Below are 18,149 nucleotides of genomic sequence, written 5' to 3' on the forward strand. Positions count from 1 at the left end.
AGTGCGTACATACCCTCCTTTTGGTCCTCACGGGTGTAACATGGAAATGTACTTTGTTTAACTTGCTTGCAAATCTCAGTACAGAAATAACTGTACATGAAACATATACCAAGCTGAATCCTCAGCTGTCCATTTCTAGGGAATTTCCCTCCTATCCATTCCCTTTTCCAAAAAGGGTCTTATAACCACTATGTCCCTTGTCTCAGAGCAAACAGTTTGTATGACCACAGCAAAATGCTCCTGCCTCTTCCTGACAATCTGACACACAAGGAAATTAAGCAGACTGACACAAAGGTGGGCTCAAAACTAGGAGTAGGAGAAAAGAGGGGACTAACAAATTAAGATTAAGAGGACTTAGTTTTACACATCAATTATTTTACATACAGAAATAAAGAAAACCCAAAATGAACCTGGGGATACTCAAAAGGGTGTTAAAAAAAATAAAAAAGTTATAGAAGATGGTTATAAGATGTGCAAAGAATAAGTAACTCGAAACCAATGCAGAAGGATTACAAAAACTAGTGAAGGGATTCAAGAAAGGGGAGAAATAAAGGAGCAGGAGAGTGATGTAATTTTGACAGCTGTGCTTCTCTACATCAGCCCAGTTTCCAGTCATTGATTTTTCACTCAACAGCTAAGAAAATCAGAGCATCTCTGGAAATTAAGTTTGCTACAAAACAAATCACTGAGTCCTACATTAATGTTTGCTTCTCTTCCCTCCCCCCCCCCCACCTCGAAAACTTGGTTTTAATGTCAGGTTAGGGAATAAGATCTTTCTTCGATTCTTGACTTCAGTATTTCACCTAAGAGTTCTGACTGCCTTTTTAGCTGAATGTATTGCACCACACTTTTAAAAGAAATATTTCAAAATCAAATACAGTCTTTCCTTCTATTGACTAGTCTGTAGCTGTATGGTAAACATGAAGCAGCTGTTGAATCTCTGGAATAAGTGTGGCATCTGAGAAGCTGGATAACCACTGGAACAATTTTCTCACTGTTTAGCCTAATCTGTGTGTATTCAACAGTCTAGCCCTTCATAGGGTAAAAATCGCAGATGGGTAAGAAGAAAAGGAAAGGCTGCCTAGCCATACAGTTATTAAGCAAAGGCATAGTAAAGTAAGGAACAGGATGTGTTCAAAGTTATCAGATTCAGACTAAGTTCTTTGGTTCTGTTTTATTGCCTTTCTGAAATATTAGTTGTTATTAATTTTAATATGTTGTAGAAATTCTCAAATGAATGAATCCGAAACTATTGCTCTCACAAATGGAAATGATGAATGTGCCTTTTCAGTTGGTACATGATGGATTTTCTACTCAGTAGTAATATTTCTGGTTGAAATCCTTGTCCCAGTGAAGTGAGTAGGCAATTTGTCACTGACTTTAGGGTATCAAAGTTTCATGGCGGCACATGGTTTTCACTGGCTTTGGCCCCATGCATCTATCCATTGTACTTGGGCATAGAGATAGTATATCATATATTCATGGCTGGAAAGCTCTATAAATGTGCTATTATAAATAGCATTCACTGACTAAATAATGTGTGGAGGTTTTTACCAATGCAAGCTTCTACAAAGCTCTGAGTATGTAAGTAATGTTTTTGTAATCCCTTTTAAGTATCTGAGAGATTAGATAAAATTGTCTCAATAATTCTGAAAGGCAAAGTTCATCCATGACTCAGATAAGCATTTCATTTCCTTTGTTTCCCCCATTACATTCTCTCTGCACAGTGTAGTTATGAGTACACTGAGGTTGCCCTTTAACAGGGAGAACTGTAGCACTAAGTCTGATGAGAAACTTGTTTGAACATGTTTTAGGATGGCTCTTTGTGGTCTCTTTGCAAACACGTGTTTCTTCTTCTCAACACCCCCCACAGCAACTGTTATCTCCCATGTAGGAATGTCCTGGGAAAGGTGTCCTGAGGTGTCTCATTGGTCCTTGGTAAACCCCTTCCTATTGGCTGTTGACCCTTTACCTGATGGTTTTTTCTGTGTGACCCTGAACTTGTGATTGGTTCCCCTTTGACCCTCCTCAAAGCCTTATAAACCCCTTCCCAACAATAAACACTCTCTTGCCTCCTCTCCACGCCGGTGTGCCGTCTCTGTGCCTGCCATGGTGGTGGGGGGAGGGGAGGGCACCTCTCCCCTCCAGGCTCGGGGCCTGAAAAACCCTGTTGTCTGGAGTCCCCCTTCCCTGTCCCTTCAAGACGTCGGAATGGTTCTTCAGATGGATATGGAACTAGAACTGGGCTCCACCACGTCGTGGGTGGGGAAAGGGATCCAGAGAGAACAAATGGCAGGATAAATACAATGAAAATAAACAGTTTCCTTTAAAGAACCTCTATTAGGATAATCTCTGTTCTTTTACATTTACTTGTTTAAAGCCGAATTTATCTGCTGCTTTTTCCATATTACTGATCATTTAGGTCTCAGATCTCCTTACCGAGGCAAGAAACAGAACTGATTAAAACCATGAACATCTAGAAGAAAGGCTGCTTAAATTCCTCATAAATGAATCTTTTTTTTCTTTACTGATCAGCTGTCAACTGCCTGTAGGATACCCTGTGACAATCATACCTGCTGTAAACGGGACAGGATAAGGCAGCTGAACAGTGGGAATGAACATGCCTAGGCTAAGCTCTGTGAAGATACTCTCAGGCTGGGCTGTACAAACTCTTCCAGATGCTCTCACTATTCAATGTTAGTGCTGCCCAGAAAACTCATCTACTGCTCTGAAAAATCTATTGCTTGCTTCTGTGACTGAATTAAACTGAACTTGTACAGTGAGAGACAGCAAAGGACATCTCCACTTTAGAAGCCTTGTATGTACTTCTCTAATATGTGGGACTGTGAAATTCAAGTCCTGATTGCAAGTCAGAATTGAAGTAGGGACTTAGACATTACTTATCACTGCCTTAGACTTTTTAGCTACTCTGGGATATCTTTCTTACCTTCAGATCTTGCTTGAGAAATCTGAACAATATTTCAGTATAAATGAAATGGCATTTTCTGACAAAATTATGTTGGAAAATCTTTTAATTTGCTATATTCTTTGCTCTAGTGCAGTTCTGAAAGAAGGTTAGAGAAGGTAAAATACCCAGTCACTTGGGCTATGAACAAAAGCCAAAACAGACTCAGATGGGGCTTTAGGGTCTGTTTCAGTTTAAGGCTTATAAAAAATGAAAAACATTAAAAGGATGCCACCAAACCAACAAATATTATCCACTGGCTTATCGATTACCTTCCTCAGATGATTTTTTTCTGACTTCCAGTAAGAAAATTTATATGAAACTTCAGTTGCTGCCTCAGGCCTTTGTATGAAATACTAATGTAGATTCCCTTCAGTTATTCTTGTGTGGACTGTGGTCACACATTAAAAGTGGCCTGAATATGTACCCCCTGCTGCCTAAATAACATGGTGCTAATTATTAGGATAAGGTATCATTTCATGTAAGACAGTGACATTTCCTGAAACATTTTCTGTTTCATATCTCACTCTGGAACAATTGGCAGGATCAATAATAGGCACAGCGCTTTCCAAGAGAAATGTGAATTCCTGGTTGCCCAATACTGGCATTGAATTGAAGGTTTCTTATTTCATTAAGCACTGCCATTAAAAAGAATAAGAATTCTGTCCATTAAAAAGAATAAGAATTATTCTAGGAAGAGACTTGTTATAACTGGAACTAATCAGATTCTGTTTTCTTTTGTATTGTTAGAGCAAGTAATATTTATTTAGATTCTCTCAAGTGGGTATTTCTGAGGAATTTAATTCCATTATCTTGAGGAGGCATAGAATAAAAAAATAAAGGTATAGTATATCTACTTAATTAAAAAATAAAATTAAAAAAAATTGTTTCTCAGGCAAAATACCCATGTTATTACTGTGTACTAATTTTGTATCTGTATCTTAATTCTATATCCCAGAAGTTGTTCTGAGCCATCAAAAATGATGAGAATGGAAAATATGCTTATGAATGATGTATAAATGCACTGGTATGTACTATATCTGTCAGTTTTAAGGCACTTTTATAGAGTGATAACATGAAAATAAGAAACAAACATACAGTAATACAGGTAGTTCAGTGAAATGAATCCATACTAAGATCATGAGAACAGATTCCTTACATTACCGTTCCTTTCTAGGACTTGACAGATGTAATAAAGAGAAGAAGTATGTAGAGCTGAAAATGATTTCTTCTTTAGGCTTCTCTGGATATGATGCTATAAGGTCATTATTAGTTACATCACAGAGCAGCTAGATAACACTTGTGGTGCACAGTGCAGGGTAAGACTACTGGACATCACAGATGACATTCCAACACTTACAGTGTTATTTAAAACCAAGATCAATTGAGAAAGTAGAAACAGAAATACAATCCTATATACCTTTTCTGCACTTAAAATTTGGCTTTATTTGTAGCATATATTTTTCTCCATGGTAGATTTAGAGAGAAATCACACTGCTCTATTTTAATCTTCAGAGAAAAACTTCATCTGAGAGCACTTCAATCATTCCTGCACATGTTTTTCAGATGGTGCAGCATGCTACCTCTGGTGTGCCCTCCTGTACCACTATATCCACCTCCTCCATGATCATTTTGGGATGATTCATTCTTCATCCTTGCATCGATGAATCACTGTGCCCACAATCCACATGTACATGTCAGAATTAAAGCTTAGAAATTGGGGGAACAAGATGACAATGTTCAGAAGACGTGGTGTTACATAAATGTACGCTTGTGCTATTTTCATCTATTTCATCTTTGAAAGTCAACAATGAACAAAACATTACTGCATTGGTGTAAGCAAGGACACTGTTCATATCCTACCTGAGAATTGTCCCATACATATTTTTCTAAGGCTACTTGAACTTTGGTTGCTTAAAATACAGGGGTTTTTTAAATATGATTCATATTTGATTTATCTGTGAACTAATTGTACTTATTTCCAGTGATTAGTCAAATTCTGTTGTACCAAGCAATGAAGGCACAGGTAAAGACAGACTGCCACCTTTAGTATTAATGACAACTGTGATCCATCAGACTTACATGAACCAAGTCAAACCAAATTAATTCAACAGCACTAATGAAATAAGTAGAATTTTAAATTGTGTTTTCAAAGCTTCTATGCTCAGGATCTAGTGAACAGGTTCAACAGAGCAAAAAACAAAGTTAAGTGGTGTACCCTCCTGAATGTGTCTTTGCCACACAATGAGTTATTACAGCATAGAAATTATTACTAATACATTCTGTAGTGACTTTCTGAGACCATTTTTATCTCTGGATCACTGTTGAACAGGAAAAACAACTCAGAAACTCTAATGACTAACAGGAACAATGTCTGAAAGCCACAGACGAAGTCATGAAGCAATTATTCCCGTATCTACATTTAACCCATTCTGCCAAATGATAAGAAACTTCAGTTTATCACAGGATAGTTCAGACTGGGAGGGACCGCAGGATTTTTCTAGTTCAACCTCCTTCTCTCAGCAGGGTCAGCTCTGAGGTCAGACCAGGCTGTCCAGGGATTCATCTGGTCTGAAACTGGAAACCTCCAAGGACAGAAACTGCACAACCTCCTTGGGCAACCTGTACCACTACCTGCTTGTGCTCATCCTTATATCCATTGTGACCCTCTCCAATTTCCATTTTTGTCAGTTCTCTCTCATCCTCCTACCATTGTGATGAGCCCAGCTCTGTGGTCAGTGTGAGCACCTTGCAGGTACTGGGGCTGCTGTAAGGTACTTCCAAAGTCATCTCTACTCCAAGTTGAGCACATCTAGCTCCCCCAATTTCTCCTCACAGTGCAAATGCTCCAGGTCCCATCACAATGGTGGTTTCTGCTGAGCAGTTTCCAGTTAACTGATGTCTTCCTTGCATTGTGGGCTCAACGCTGGATGCAGTATGCAGCTGTATTCCAGTGAGTGTTGAGCAGGGGAAATAATCACTCTAGCTCTGTTCCTGCATGTCACGGGTGACAGCGGGTCTGTCGGTACCTTGGCACATACTGATGAAGCAATAGATGTTGACCAGATCAAAGTATACCCCTGAGATGGACTGAAAAGAGAGGACTGAAAATGGAGGCCCTGATCCTGACAACATACTGATGCACCCTGAAGAAGCTGTCCCGTGGGAACAGAGAACACTGTCTCATGAGAACAGGAGCACTGTCTCATGAGAACAAGGACCTGTTTTGAACGAGAGTGGTTGGGAAGAACATCAACATGAGAGAAAAATAAGAGCAGGTGCTCGGGACTGTTGTGGGAAAGAACTGGGCTGTTTTGAGAAAGAGCAAAGTTGTTGTGAGAAAGTAGAGTTTAGAAAATGCACCTATTAGCTGTAAGAATTCTGGTGTGAAAGTTTGAACTGTCCTATCCGTGTGCATTACGTGTGTTCAAAACCTGTACTTAAGGGGCTGCGCAGCAGCCCCGGCTGTCCCTGCTTTTTTTCTTGGAATAAACTTTGCTGGAACCTTTTTTTGTGTCGCTTTGGCCGTTCCGACACTTATCAGCGACATCTGGCGACGCCGACGTGATTGCAGCGTTGAAGATGGATTTATCTCCAATTGCGGAGCTGCCGTGACTTCCCTCCTAGAGGGGGAAAGAGCAGAGGATTTTCTCTCCTAGAGAGAGATTGGACCTGTGGGGCGAGGCACAGGGGGAACGGAGCCCGGTGAAGCTTGAGAGCGGGGGTTTCCCGCGAAATGGTCCGGACCTGAACTTTTTGACCCTCATTAGGTAAGCTAACGGGGGTGCCACCGGGGACTATATTTTAACAAGGGGACAGCACATAACGAAGGAGGAAAGTGTGGTTCTATCCACATGGAAATCCCTCTTAAACCGAAAGAATGTCAAGGTTGTTGAATTTAATTTACGACGTGTGCTGTTATAGTACTGAAAATAAGGCTTTGAAGCTACTACGTTAAGTTGCATTTCATGTGTTTGCCTAACACTTGCTCCGTGAGACTTTGAAAGATTTAGAAGAGTATGGGAGGCAACGATCTGTGCAATAATTCATATAAGAACTAAAACTCTGAAACGCAGTTGCCCAGAAAGATAAGCAGGTTGCCGATGTAACAAATTGTCCTTGAACTACACCTCCAAGCAAAAAAATGCAGAAAAATTTAATAATTCACTCCCGGAGACAGAAAAGAAGTAAGGACCCCCCCTCTCCATTGCCACTGCTGCAGAAAAAGCAGTTTTCCCACCAGATAACTCCACCAAGAAAACAACTAAGAAAAGAAATTCAAATCAAGATATATAAGCGAATGAAGAGGGACAGAGATAAATTAGAACAACGGGAGCTGGGTAGAAAACAAGACAGCAAAGCCCGTCCCTGTATAAGCCTTTGAACTTAAAAGTCAGCATCTACCTCCTTTTCTTGCTTCTTCGCAGCCTGAGTTACCTATTTTTTGTTCATGTACTAATTGGCTGTTTCAGTCTCACAATGTGTGTAAGATAAAACACAGAAAAATATGCAACAAATCAAGTTTGGTGTCATGGAAGCCTGAAGACGACGATCCCTACTGGGGGGGGGAAGAAACGTGGGGGCAAAAAACTGCCTTCTGATATTTCTGTTAATTCTCGTGTTAACTGTAGTGTTTGTTGAATGTGTTTTTGTGAGCTCACAATATTATTGTTACTGTGTGTGTGTATGTGAAGAAACAAAGTTTTTTGCCAGGAGAAAAAGGAAAAAGGAAAGTAAAAAGCCTTCCCTTGAAAAGATTCAGCCTTACCAGGGAAAGAAACAGAGTGTATTTCACATGATAGAGATGGTCTGTTGCTTGGTAACTAAGCAGAAACTTTATTCACTCCCTCAGAGCTGGGAGGAGAATCAAATATCCTACTTTGTAGAAATTGTAACTTTGTAACCTTCTGATTGGAGAAAGAAATTGTCTTACAATTTCATAACATAGTCTCACTAACTGTTTTCTGAAGTTGTTCATTAAAATAAGCAAACTTGTTTTAAAATACATACATAAATGTAATGGAGAAATAGAGTTTTTAAAGTAACTGCTGACAACTGTCTGTGATAAGAAAATTCCAATGCATGTGGGGGGAGCGATTCTCCGGCAGAGCTCTAAGCACAGCTGCTCTACCTTCCCTCTCCCCCCCCCGCTCAAACAGCTCTGTAAACATTCTTTTGTTGCTTCTGTATTTTACAGTTAGCTTTAAGGTAGACTTATTTGGTGGAATACCTAGCTCAAAAATATCTTATTTGACAGGGGCAGTTTTTGCCGGAGCAAAAAGGGAAAAATAAATAAACTGTTTCTAGCTGGAAGTTTCCACCTTTGTGGAAAGAGAGATTAAATCTAAAGATATAATACAGGAAACTGCCTAACAACAGACAGTGTTTCAAGTTTAAACTGCATCTGTCCTAGTCTCTTATGCTAAGCAGCAGAGGTGTGTCCCTGTTATCAGGTGACAAGCTTAAACCAGAACTTTTGCTGCTTTGCAAGGTGTGCATTCTGGATCCCCTGGTATACTCTTATGAGCAAAACCCTAGTTTAAAGCAGCCTGAGTGAGTTTTACTATGGCTTTATGTAAATTGCTAAAGTTGAGAGCTACTTTAAGAGTGTTAACTTCTTAAATACATGGATGTAAGTTAAACTGTTACACCTATTTTGTTTAAATAAGATGTTTAAAGTTTTCAGGCATATCCCAGAAATATATATATAAATATCAGTAAAAATTCAGAATTAGCTGCTTATAAATCCTAGCTGATCATATCGTTTCAGAGGCTGGGTGAGACTGCTTAAGTTTTAGAAGGACATGACTGTTCTCCAGTTTCATTTTTACATTCAGAGAGGCAGGAATCTGCCCTATGAATTTGTGAATCCTGTTCAAATCACAAGCCATGTGTGGCTTGATAATAGAAAAGTAAAAGATACAAAACTATATTTAATCCAATTATGCAACTGAGACCTTATAAAAATCAGTAATCCCATCCTCTGAAAGATTTCCATATGCTGGGATTTTGAACGGTCAATTGTTTCTTCATAATGAAAGCTGCTATTTGCTTTTATTGAAGTTACAGTGACCTTCCTGAAATTCAGTGTTTTCCTTTACAATAGGAGAGAATTTTTCTGCAGTACAATATGATAAAATGCTGCTCAAAATGATAAAAGCAAAGTAAAAGTAAATACAGAAGTTAGAGACCTAAAAAGATGAGCAAAAACTAAATGTGATTGTTCTAACCAATGTTCTTTGAGAAGCAGGATTGAAGAATGCTCCAGGAAAAAATTCATAAAACCAAGCCATATAACCTATCTCCTACAGAGAGAATTATACTGCAAAGAATCATCACTAGGCCTTCAGTTTCAAAGAAAAACTGCAAAATTACCCATGATACCCACTTAAAACTGACTGAACTATTAATAACAAATTTGTGAGTTTTTTATTAAAGGTGAAGAACAACTAAAAGAAGCAGATGAACAAGAGCTGAGAGTCAATTACGTCCCAGACATCAGAGACGACTTGGACTGACTTCTCACAGAAGACCCTGAATTTCAAGCTGTATTAGCAGACTGTAATAATGATTTATCTATTCATTTTTCTAGGTACCGACTATAGACAGAAATCATGTGTTGCTGCCAATCACACATTACTCATGCAACTCAGACATTGCTTTAATTCTCCACAATTTAGGAAGTTTTGAAAAACTGTAAGGACAAGTAATGTTGTAATTTGCTGGTTTTCCAGAGCTAAAACAATTATGCAGAGATTCCTAACTCACTTCTAGGACAAATTGTTGTCAAGAAAACATTTTACACATCAAATGAACATTTTAAAAATATAAAAAGGGGGGAAAGAGACCATGCAGGTGCATAAACAGATGCTAAATCGGAGTAGATCTCATTTAAATTTGTTAGGCCTTATGTTCCTTGTATGTATTCCTTTTCAGGCCAGGTACAGTTGTTGGACGTGACTGCCAAAGATGACAAACTGAGAAGTACACAGTCAATAACTACTTAAAATATAAAGTGTGTAATTAAAATGTAAAAGTATAATAGAAATTCCAGCTATGTGTGAGTGAAGTGTGACTGAGGTGGCCACCAATGAATGACTGGAAAAAGATTGTATGAGAGAGAGAAACTGTGTAGATATATATGTGTGTAGACTTAAAAATACTTTACATGAGTGTCAAGATTTTAAAGGAATGTGTTACATGAATCTGTCGGACCATAGTGAGTCCTTATTCTAGATGGTAGATGAACTCTCTTTTTTCTTGGTGAAGTGTTGTTCTCCATCCTCGTTGGGAAATGGTGCATTTCTTCTTAGCTTTGAATCAGGGGTTGTCGATACTGATGCCTTGCTTGATCAGCCTGTTGCAAAGGGCCCTGCAACAGACTGTTAAGGCCATCTTTGTCGCACAAATACAAAAAAGGGGGAATTGTCACGGGTGACAGCGGGTCTGTCAGCACCTTGGCACATACTGATGAAGCAATAGATGTTGACCAGATCAAAGTATACCCCTGAGATGGACTGAAAAGAGAGGACTGAAAATGGAGGCCCTGATCCTGACAACATACTGATGCACCCTGAAGAAGCTGTCCTGTGGGAACAGAGAACACTGTCTCATGAGAACAGGAGCACTGTCTCATGAGAACAAGGACCTGTTTTGAACGAGAGTGGTTGGGAAGAACATCAACATGAGAGAAAAATAAGAGCAGGTGCTCGGGACTGTTGTGGGAAAGAACTGGGCTGTTTTGAGAAAGAGCAAAGTTGTTGTGAGAAAGTAGAGTTTAGAAAATGCACCTATTAGCTGTAAGAATTCTGGTGTGAAAGTTTGAACTGTCCTATCCATGTGCATTACGTGTGTTCAAAAACTGTACTTAAGGGGCTGCGCAGCAGCCCCGGCTGTCCCTGCTTTTTTCTTGGAATAAACTTTGCTGGAACCTTTTTTTGTGTCGCTTTGGCCGTTCCGACACTTATCAGCGACAGTTATGTTATAAATTCTTAGCTCTTAGTGGCTTGTTTTTTAAGGGCTTTTCACCGTAGGTTCCAGGAATGGCTCTATGAGCCAGTAATAAGCACCATACAGGAACTATTCCTGTAGACCACAAGTATTCTCCTTTTGTTTCACTGTGGGCATATTAGCCATGTATTTTGAATTATTCCATAATGCAGCGTTAACAGGAAAATGATATGGCACATTACCAGTTTAGAAAGCTCCAGAGTTTTTTGTATTGGTCTGTAGAAGACTGTATGTTCAGTGATGATTTCTTTATGCATTACTCCACTGAGATTAAATGGAACAACATGTTTTAAAGCAAAAAAGCCTTCTGTTATCGAGCTGTATTTATTTTGTGTTACTTCTTTGACATTAGCATTGATGTTGAAAGATGAAATTATATGTACTTCGCTTCTCTGTATTTGAGTCCTCAGAGTCTCATGACCTTAACAAAGTTTATACTTATATTTAAGGTCAAGCATGTATTTGAGTGCTTTGCTAGACTGGGTCATTAAAGAGGAAGGATAGAAGTATCCTGGATGTAATTTAGCTGAAGTCGCTTGAATTGGCCTGCATGTTCTTTTCCTCCAAGCTTAATCAAAAAGAGTCACTTTCAAGTGATGTGCACATGCTTTCAGTTTTTGGACAGTATTACAAAATTATTTATTAACGGAAGTTGAAGTAAATGACTTGCAGTTGCTTAAGCTTGTCTCTAGAAGGAAATCGCTTCATAAATAATAATGCTGAATTATTGGAGAAGTGCTATGGAATCTGAAGGGTAGCAAAACTGAAAAGAGCAGGGAGGGAACATTTGTTTTTATTTTGCTAAGACTTCAAGTGCTCTGCTTTTGCAACTGAGATTTGCTACAGGGAGAGTTATGCTGTAATTGATGTCTCCTATAGAAGGAAAATATTTGACTTTTTTTGGTCCCAAGACTTAACCTTGGTGTGTGTTTGTTGTGCAGAAATAAGCCAAATCACTTTTGTTGACATTCAAAAAGAGAATACTTTTTCCTTATTATTGTAGGAAATAAAGAACGTGAATTAACAGAAAGTGTTAGGTGAAAGACTTCAACAGTTTGGAACATTTCATATAAACCCACTCAATTTTTCTGTAGATGGATGTTTTACAATATTTCTTGGTCTGTATTTTATCTTTTTGGTTGAAAGTGACAAGCACAGGAACCAGCCCTGCCCTGGCCTGGTTTAGCACTGCCAAGTACGTTTATTGTTGACCCGTCAGACACTGTTATATCCCAAGCTGAAGGCAAAGTGAAGATCCAAAGTAGGAGTGTATCTCATTGGAGTGCAGGAAAGCTCTACAAAACAATGTTTGCTCTTAACAGTTATTGCTGTAAAATGAATGAAAAATGTTGAGTGCTGCTAAGCTTTAGACCATTTTTAAGCACTTAATTGGGGGAAATAAATAAGAAGTGTTGTTGTAACACAGAAGTGGTCGCTTGCATGAATAAACTGTCACTGAATTACCAGTCATTTTCTGACCTACTCTGTCACTGAGGTTTTGAATATATTTATTCTGCTCTTAAATGTAATTATTTTGTAATTACATACTATTTACTTTGATAATTACTATTATTTACTTTGAAGCTATTTTTCCAAATATATTTTAGGGTTTAACTGTCCTGGTTCATAGGGCATAAGATTTGCAAATGTCTCTTTAAAATATGTTGTATTGATTTCTGGTTTATCTCACTTAAAATACTTTGAATCATTTCTGCGTCACATTAAGCAATCACAGTGCTTTCATGCACAGCATACAAACACTGCATAGACTTCCTTGAAAATGCACTACAGTATTTTCATGTAATTCTTGGATTTCTCAGTGTATGAATTTTTGGGTTTGCATTAATGTATTAAGTTGGCAAAATTCCTTTTTGTTTCAGTGTTTGACTGGTGAAGAAATTTTTTCTTTGCATGGGATACCGAACAACAGTCACATATCAAATTCCAACTTCTCTACAATATGTCCCGCTGTTTTGCAACAGCTAATTTTTCACCCATGTGATCATCAGGAAAACTTTGAGGATACGTCTAAACCACATTCTTTACAAGGTTAGTTAATATTAATTAATATTAATACTGTGACTGGGGTGGGGTTTTCTTAGGGGAATAGTAGTCATTTATCTATACATAACAGGAGTGTCTTGTTTAAGAGGATATGGTTGTAAAGTGTAAACACAATATGCTGTTTCGGGTTAGCAGACCATCTAAACAAACACAAGGAGTCCCGCTAACAGCTGGTTAATAGGAGAGAAGATGGGAGTACAGAAGGGAAGTCTGTGCAGCTGATTTGCAGTGGGAAATCACCTAACTGGGATTTGCATGTATCAGGGCAATACAAGGTTTACTTAGGGGGCTGCATTTGAGTGTAGATACTTGCAGGTGGGAGTCATGACAGCAGGGGAGCCAGCGATTGTTTTTGTGAGGAAAAATATTCCTTCCAAATTCTGACTCCTGCTTTCATGTCATCTTCTGTGATGACCCCTCCAAATCATCACATGGCTAGGTAGCCTTAGTCTTCCTTCCTCCTATTTTTCTTACTTTATTTCCATATTTATTGTGCACAGAACTGTATGGTGCAGTAAAAAACAAAGGACGGGGAAGATTCGGCTGGTTAATAAAGTAACTTGTTTCACTGATAAGGATCAAATATAGAATGACCCACTGATTTGACTCAGTATCATAAATAAATTTACTACTCCAAGGGAGTCATCTGAATTAAACTTAAAAGTTAGGATTTTGGATGAGTTGGTGCCTAATGTCAGCATTTATGAGAAGAGATAGAAAAGTGCTTTTTGTAACTTTTGAAATACTAGCATTAATAACATTCTGATTAACATAGGTGATCATATTTATTAAGAATTAGAGGTAATTCCTAAATCTTAGCTGTGTCAGTGAAAGATTAGAATTCTACTTGAGTAATCACTGAAATCATATCACCAATTTACTATGGCTGTTCTAGATTGTTTGTATCATATGAAGACACATATTGCCAAGAAGTCCATAATATCTGCACCAGAGAGTAGGATCTGTCTTTCTCTTTTTTTTTCTTTTGTTGGGGGGAACTGTTTAAGTAGGTTGTACATGGAATCCTTGACCTACAGTTAACCTCCTAAGCTATCTAGACCATCCCTCTTGTTTTTCTTTTATCCCTCACGCTCAGAAGCAATGTCCAGTAGCCAGATAAGCAAGGCAGCCTTCTCCCTGCCCCTCCCTTGGCTGCAGTGCAAGAAATCTGCAAGGTCCATGTAAAGTATTTTAAACCACAAGGGTATGAGGCTGTGACACACAGTGGTACCTATTTTGAACAGAAATTCACAGGAAGGTCCAGTGCCAAATGCAACTGTTGATTTATTCACACCCCTGCCCCATCACAAAATGAATCTGTATTGCTACAGCATTGGCATCAGGTGATTTCAGTTACTGCCCATGAAGCAAAATCTTCTGTGCATGTTTATATCTGTGCTCATGTGAATTTTCTCCCCAGGGACTTCAGAAGACGATATACTGTCTTCTGAAATACTAATGGACAAGACGCACAGAAGAAACCTGTACAATGAGCTTTACAGAACAGCTGCTTGAAATAAAAAATAAGTGCTGATGAAGCAGAGTAGAAGTTGGAAGGCAACATATATCACGTGTTTTTTCTTGGGATTTGTATAACTCATATCTAACCTAGCTGACCTTAGGGGCACACTCAAGTCCTTCCCTAACTTGCGTCTCTGAAAGATAATAGGGAGAGCTGTATGAAATGCTGGAAGTTCCCAGTGGCATTCCTTCTGTCCAATGTGAACATTTTCTGTGCTCTTTTCTTGACTTCTTTAGAAAGGTATTCATGCACTTTTTTCCTCTTCATCCTAGGCCAAGGCTAAGGAAGAGCCTGAGCCTGCTTGTTCTTATAAAGAGCAATGCTGAGCAATGGTGTTCTAAGGAGGCCATCTTACTTGCACTCCTGCAATTCTGTTTTTTAGATTTCTTGAGTCTTTGGGTATCTTGGCTGTCTCTTTATTGGGTCTGCAGTTCCAGAGACAGAAAGAATAATAGTAGTTGGCTAAAGCTGACTGCACCACCAGTCTTGGGGAAGAGAGAGTATGTGTTCAGAGTGCCCTGCTCTGGTATCTCAGATTTCTGAGATGTGTGGATTCATGAAAAACTTAGTGTGGATGGAGTCCTAGTGAATAAAATAATTTTTAAGACAGCAGTGCATACCGCATTGTGAAATACAATCTGCAATGCAGGAACTTCGGCAACATTGGTTATGTTGGAATTTTGTCACTTTTTTATTTTGTTAACTCAGTTTAAAATGTACATTTTTGCATAGAATATGTGTAGATGTCCATACACTGAACTGAAAGAGACTCATGCTTCTGTAGTAATCCCAAACTGTAAACAGTGGTTTGTGACTCCTGATGACATTGCAGACCTATTTGTCTATTATAAACTTGATTTCAAAAAGATATTTGCAAGCTTAATTGTAATTTATTTTAATGGAAATTAAACTCCTGTGTAGCTTAGTGAATCTACCCATATCTAGTTGTGGTTTTTTCCTGCTCTCTGTGTATATCCCTCAAACCTGGCAAATTAATGTTCTAATTGGCAGTGATACACCTTCTTTGAATACTTTAAATGTTTCTAATGTTTTTGTTCTTGATATAATATAAATGTCATTATATATAAAAATTGTGACACTCTACAAACAAAATAGAGCCATCCTGGTAGCAGGTGAGTAATCTAGTTTATTGTGTTTTCCAGTTGTGTTCCAGAAAAGTAAGGCTGCAGATCTGATCTGTTAGTTTCTGCCATGCAACTTCTTTACATACACACAAGCTTATAATGATGCAGCGTTCTGGATTATACCAAATTGTTCTCATCTAGGCAGCGTGGTGTTGGCTCTGATTATTATTTGTGGTTAATTTTACAGACAAATCCTCTGTCTGTGTGGATAACTTTGTGGTTCTGTGGCATCACTTGAGGCACCGTTGTAGACCTCTTCAGAGCAACTTTTAAAGCTTTTCTCTGTACTCACAGTGACTTGAAATGTCACTGGGAAAAACAGTAATCACACATAGAGGCACGAATTTGTGATGCTTATGAGCAGCAACAGCAACCACACCACACCTCTCCAACCTGTAATTCAGACTCCAGAATTATTATGGTATGGATTTGTGCAAGTCCTTGTGTCCGAACATGAAAAATCTGAGACTATGCTTATGGTGAAGGAAACAAAGTTATGGTGAACCCTGGTGCATATACTGCTTCTTAGAAAAAGTTTTCCCCGTTGCGCACCTAAATTGTATGTCCTTCTTTTTGAACCTAGAACCTCTTTTTAAATGCACTTTCATTTCTCTATTATAATTGTCTCAACTATGAGCTATCTGTCACCCACCTGTTTGATAAGTGGTGATGGGCAGCATTTTCAGCCAGCAGAACTTCTTTGAATAAGAGAAGGAGGGAGGAGAGTTAGGAACTGAGATACCACTTCAGGGTGATTTGAAGGAGTCATCCATTATCAGGAAGGATTTTTGTATCTAGTACAGCCAAGACAGCAGCCTTCTAGTCTTGGAGTTCCTTAGAAGTAAATGGCAATTTATTTGGCATTAAATGGCAATTGACTCTGGGACTAGTGACAAGTTTTGTCTTATCATCTCTATGCTATAGCTACTTCAGTTATTAGCCTAAGCCTTAATTTTTACTCCTTATTGGCTGTACAGAGACCTGATTTATATTAGCAGCATATAGGCTAGCCCGTATATTTATACTTATACTAGCACAGTTTCCATTTTTAATATGGTAGTCCCAGACAGTGTTTTCAGATATTTCCTTTCTGCAGGTGTGCATCTTAACTTCAGAATTACATATTTGTGAATTTTAATTTCAATCAAGGAACCACTACTTTTACTAATTCCATTTTTACAATTTAGCAATTAGAGAAATCACAAGCAGAACTGAAGTGGGTGTTATACTAAAATATTTTGTATTTCTCCTTGTTTATCCACAGTTTGGGGATTTGGGTTCCTGACTGTGACCATCATTAACTTGGCATCGCTTCTGGGATTGATTTTAACTCCTCTCTTAAAGAAGTCGTATTTCCCCAAGGTTTTAACTTACTTTGTGGGCTTGGCCATTGGTACTCTCTTTTCTAATGCAATTTTCCAGCTCATTCCAGAGGTAAGCAAGGGGAATCATTATTTAGTTTGCATACTAGTTTCTAAAGTATATTAATTTTAGAAGCATGCTGCTGTGGGGTTCTGTGTGTGGGTTGTAGTCTCCAAAGAGTTTTGTGTGGGTTTCAGTGCCATTAGCTATGATCCCTTTCTGGGATGAGTCAGAGCCATCAAGATCTCTGTCTTATTGTTCATTGGGGAACAATGTTCATGGGCTATGCTGCCTTTAGACAGAAAGAGAAATGCATTGGATAAAATCGTAGTGAACTTTATTGGGCTACACTGTTAACATTTAATCTAAGTTTAAAAAATTTAAAGGATCAGGATCTTTCACAATTTCAGGTCATGGAAACTGGTGGTGGGTATAGAGACAGTTTTTATAATAAAGGGGTATCTGTGAAGTGTGGCATTTGTTTGTTTTTCTGGAAATATATTAAGATTACAGACTAATTTGCATTGCTTTTTTCTTCACTGTTAGGCGTTTGGGTTTGACCCGAAAGTAGATAACTATGTTGAGAAGGCAGTTGCTGTGTTTGGTGGATTCTATATTCTCTTTTTTGTGGAAAGGATTCTTAAAGTGATATTAAAGATCTATCACCAGGTAATGAAACCTGTCACTAACTGAACAAGCCTTGCCTTAAAGTACCTGTCATATTTTATGAGATACTTGCTAGTTAAATAAAATGTGTGGGTTTTTTTCTGTTTTATCTGAGGAATTCAGCCCTACTGTGTGTTCTAATATAACTGTTTAAAATCCATATGAATAGGGGAAGCAACCTCACATTTTTGAAGGAGTTATAAGCAGCACTGGGAATAGAATCCAGATATGAGTGTGATCTGCTCTCACTGGAAGATGTTTCAGTTGCTCTCAATAGCCAAGTCGTTGCCATGATAGCTAAACACATCAGAAAAGGATGGAAATACCTAAGAGCTGGAGAGAATGGAGTCTGCCCATGGAGTCTCCCCTTCGGGCAGGAGAAATCCATGCGACATTTATACCTTTGTAGTCACCT

General features: G+C 38.5%; 1 protein-coding gene across 1 annotated transcript in view; it reads left to right on the forward strand.

The window, feature by feature from the left end:
- Window positions 1-18,149, forward strand: part of SLC39A8 (solute carrier family 39 member 8) — a 45,093-nt gene that overhangs the window by 14,244 nt on the left and 12,700 nt on the right. The window contains exons 2-4 of the mRNA XM_039385575.1: window positions 12,856-13,024; window positions 16,971-17,140; window positions 17,615-17,737. Coding sequence (XP_039241509.1) covers window positions 12,856-13,024; window positions 16,971-17,140; window positions 17,615-17,737 — 462 coding nt within the window. The remainder of the gene's footprint in view (window positions 1-12,855; window positions 13,025-16,970; window positions 17,141-17,614; window positions 17,738-18,149) is intronic.

This window comes from Pipra filicauda, unplaced genomic scaffold (genome assembly GCF_003945595.2).
Source record: "Pipra filicauda isolate LSUMZ 115617 unplaced genomic scaffold, ASM394559v2 scaffold117_size3949168_pilon, whole genome shotgun sequence".
Taxonomy (NCBI): Eukaryota; Metazoa; Chordata; class Aves; order Passeriformes; family Pipridae; genus Pipra; species Pipra filicauda.